Source organism: Montipora capricornis, chromosome 8 (assembly GCF_036669925.1).
Source record: "Montipora capricornis isolate CH-2021 chromosome 8, ASM3666992v2, whole genome shotgun sequence".
NCBI lineage: Eukaryota > Metazoa > Cnidaria > Anthozoa > Scleractinia > Acroporidae > Montipora > Montipora capricornis.
This window is the reverse complement of record NC_090890.1, coordinates 2,529,851-2,532,350: the sequence shown is the minus strand read 5'-3', so window position 1 is coordinate 2,532,350 and position 2,500 is coordinate 2,529,851. Positions and strand designations below refer to the sequence as shown.

Here is a 2,500-nt window from a genome sequence, read left to right as displayed (position 1 = left end):
TTGCTCGTTTTTTAATGAACATTATGTAAACAGCTTCCCTTTTTCCGAGCGATTGTTTAACAGTAAATCACAGATAACAACAAAGTGAGTAAGAACAAGAAAGTAGAAAATCAACTGTCGCCGATGGTTTTGCCACAATTAAGTTGAACGAAAACGGCAATTGCCGAATTTATTTGTTCTGCGATAGAAGGCCAGGCTGTAAACATTAAGAATTTGCGAACGCCGGGACTTGAAGCGTGATGCTCAACGAGTTTGCCCAGGGTCTCTGAACAGTCTCTTGGCTGAGACGAAACGCCGCGTCAGTCTGGCCACGAACATTTCACAAGTATTTTACGATTGTTTTTATTTCTTTTCCACAACAATTTATAGTGAAGTTATTGTGTCTGTTCTTTAGTGCAGTTAAGGAAATGAGAATATCCGATTGGACATAAGGTCGATTATGCTACGGTTTTTTGTTGCTGTAAGTTTCAAGACGCCGCTCTGGGGGGCAATATACGTTAACCGAGGGAATTGTTACCGGCTATTGCCTCAGCCCCGCACTCTTCTGTTACTATCAAAGCCATCACCAGGTAGTCGACAATAGTGGGGTTTTCACCCCGGAAATAAAACAGAAAACCGAGACAACTGACAAATAAGAGGTGGTCTCCAACTCGTTTGTCATTGTCAATATATCATAAACGAAAGGTATTCTCACACCGCTTAATTAACACAATCCCTTTCCTTTCAGCCTTTAAAAATGTATTTCTCTGGACATCTTCCATCTTAGTCATGTAATTATGTTTTTTAGTTATTTGACTCATCCTCTGATTGGAGTTTATGAATCAAATCTTTCTCTACTTGCTGTTGAAAGTTGGTTCTTGGCCATCTGTTCAAAACGGCCATGTCCTGTACATTCAGCAAGCACCTGTTTCCTCACAGCGGTGGCAAGTGCAAATTTTAACAAGCTTTATTAATTATTGTCCTTCTTGTTCTTATGGACGTCATTGTTGGGTAAGGTCTTAGTTCCTCACTGTAGACGTTGTCCTCAGAAGTCTTGGTTTGAATTAGTCCAAGAAGAAAATGTTGTTGAACTGTGTGATGCCCAGTCTCTTCACTTCTTCTGAAAAATTGAAGACCAACGAATTTAACTTTTTTTTTTTTTTCCCGTGGTCTGTCGACCACTTATTTATTTTTCTAAAGTTTAACAATTTTTCGATGTCAGTCCTAAGGTTTACAATATTTCTAGGTCATTCCAGTGAAAATTTACAAGACAATCCGGTAAAAGCAAAGTTCGCTGTTCCAAATATTCTTAAAGTGCCCCTGTGATCAAAAAAACCACTTCCTTTTTTCCTTCAGATTTTGAAAGTGTGTTTGCTTAACACCTGACTGGCACAATTTTGAGCTTTGATTTTTATCCAAAGGCCGTTTACTTTGAGTGTAAGTTTTGGATTTCACGGTCCGCCATTACTCACGTTCAAAACTGACCGATTGGACCTCAGACAGTTGGATCCAGGGAAAAGTGACGTCAGAGGCTCACTAGCTTAAAATTTCAGCGTGTGAACGCAGCTTATTATATATGCAAAGCGTGAGTTTAAAAGTCTGAAAGCCCGAAACTCCCGTGCTGCATATTAATTCTGCGGCGTACACACGTATTGCATTCTTAAACTAGTGAGCCTTTGACGTCATTTTCTCCTCGATCCAGCTCTCTCAAGAACATAATGTTAGTAATGGCGGACCATTAAATAGGAAAATTACAGTTAAAATAAAGAGGTGTCTTTTTGAAATCAAGGCTTAAAATGTGGGTCACTTAGTGTTTTGTTGACATAGTTTTGAAATCCAAAGAAAAGTATGAATTGATTTTTTGGTCACAGGGGCACTTTAAGTCCAGTCCAATGTTCCAAAGCGGTCCAAAACTAAGCGATTTGTCGGAGCTAGATTGCGCATGGGTACAAACGAGCCTCGCGTTGCTGCTTCAGCAGGTGACTGGAATGGATACTCAGACACATGTGGGAGGCGCGGTGGTGAGTGCCCAACTCCGGATCAAAAAACTGATAAATGAAGGATTGGGTCCGACTGCGTGAAATTTCAGGGTTTTCAAAATGACACTTTTGAGGCAAGTTCTGCATCAGGTGTAGGCTTTTTTACACTACTTGATGAAAACAAAATTAGGAGTTAATCTCCTTTCTAGGCATTGTATTGCAATACATGCAGTGTTGTTAACGATACTGAAACCAGAAATTAAATTGCCACTCACAACAAATACAAAGTAGACATGAACTTATCGCAATTTCAATGAATCAACGAGCGTAATGCAAAATCCTGCTCACTTGCATAATCATAACTTGAAAAGTCCCGAAGTTGAAGTTGCTGTGCGAAATTCGGCGAAATTCACGCTAAACAGTAAAACTAGCTGACGGGAAACAAATTTTTACTATCATTGTACAGTTCGTATTTTCCGTTTTTTTTGAAATCGCACAGTAACGCAAGTCCTACGTTTCATTTCACAAAGTAATGAATTACG

The 2,500-nt window shown here is 39.5% G+C and overlaps 1 protein-coding gene across 1 annotated transcript in view; it reads right to left on the bottom strand.

The window, feature by feature from the left end:
• Positions 1–2,500, bottom strand: part of LOC138058922 (vacuolar fusion protein CCZ1 homolog) — a 25,171-nt gene that overhangs the window by 4 nt on the left and 22,667 nt on the right. Inside the window, exon 17 of the mRNA XM_068904381.1 lies at positions 1–1,099. This exon is cut by the window's left edge and continues 4 nt beyond it. Coding sequence (XP_068760482.1) covers positions 1,044–1,099 — 56 coding nt within the window. The 3' untranslated portion in view covers positions 1–1,043. The remainder of the gene's footprint in view (positions 1,100–2,500) is intronic.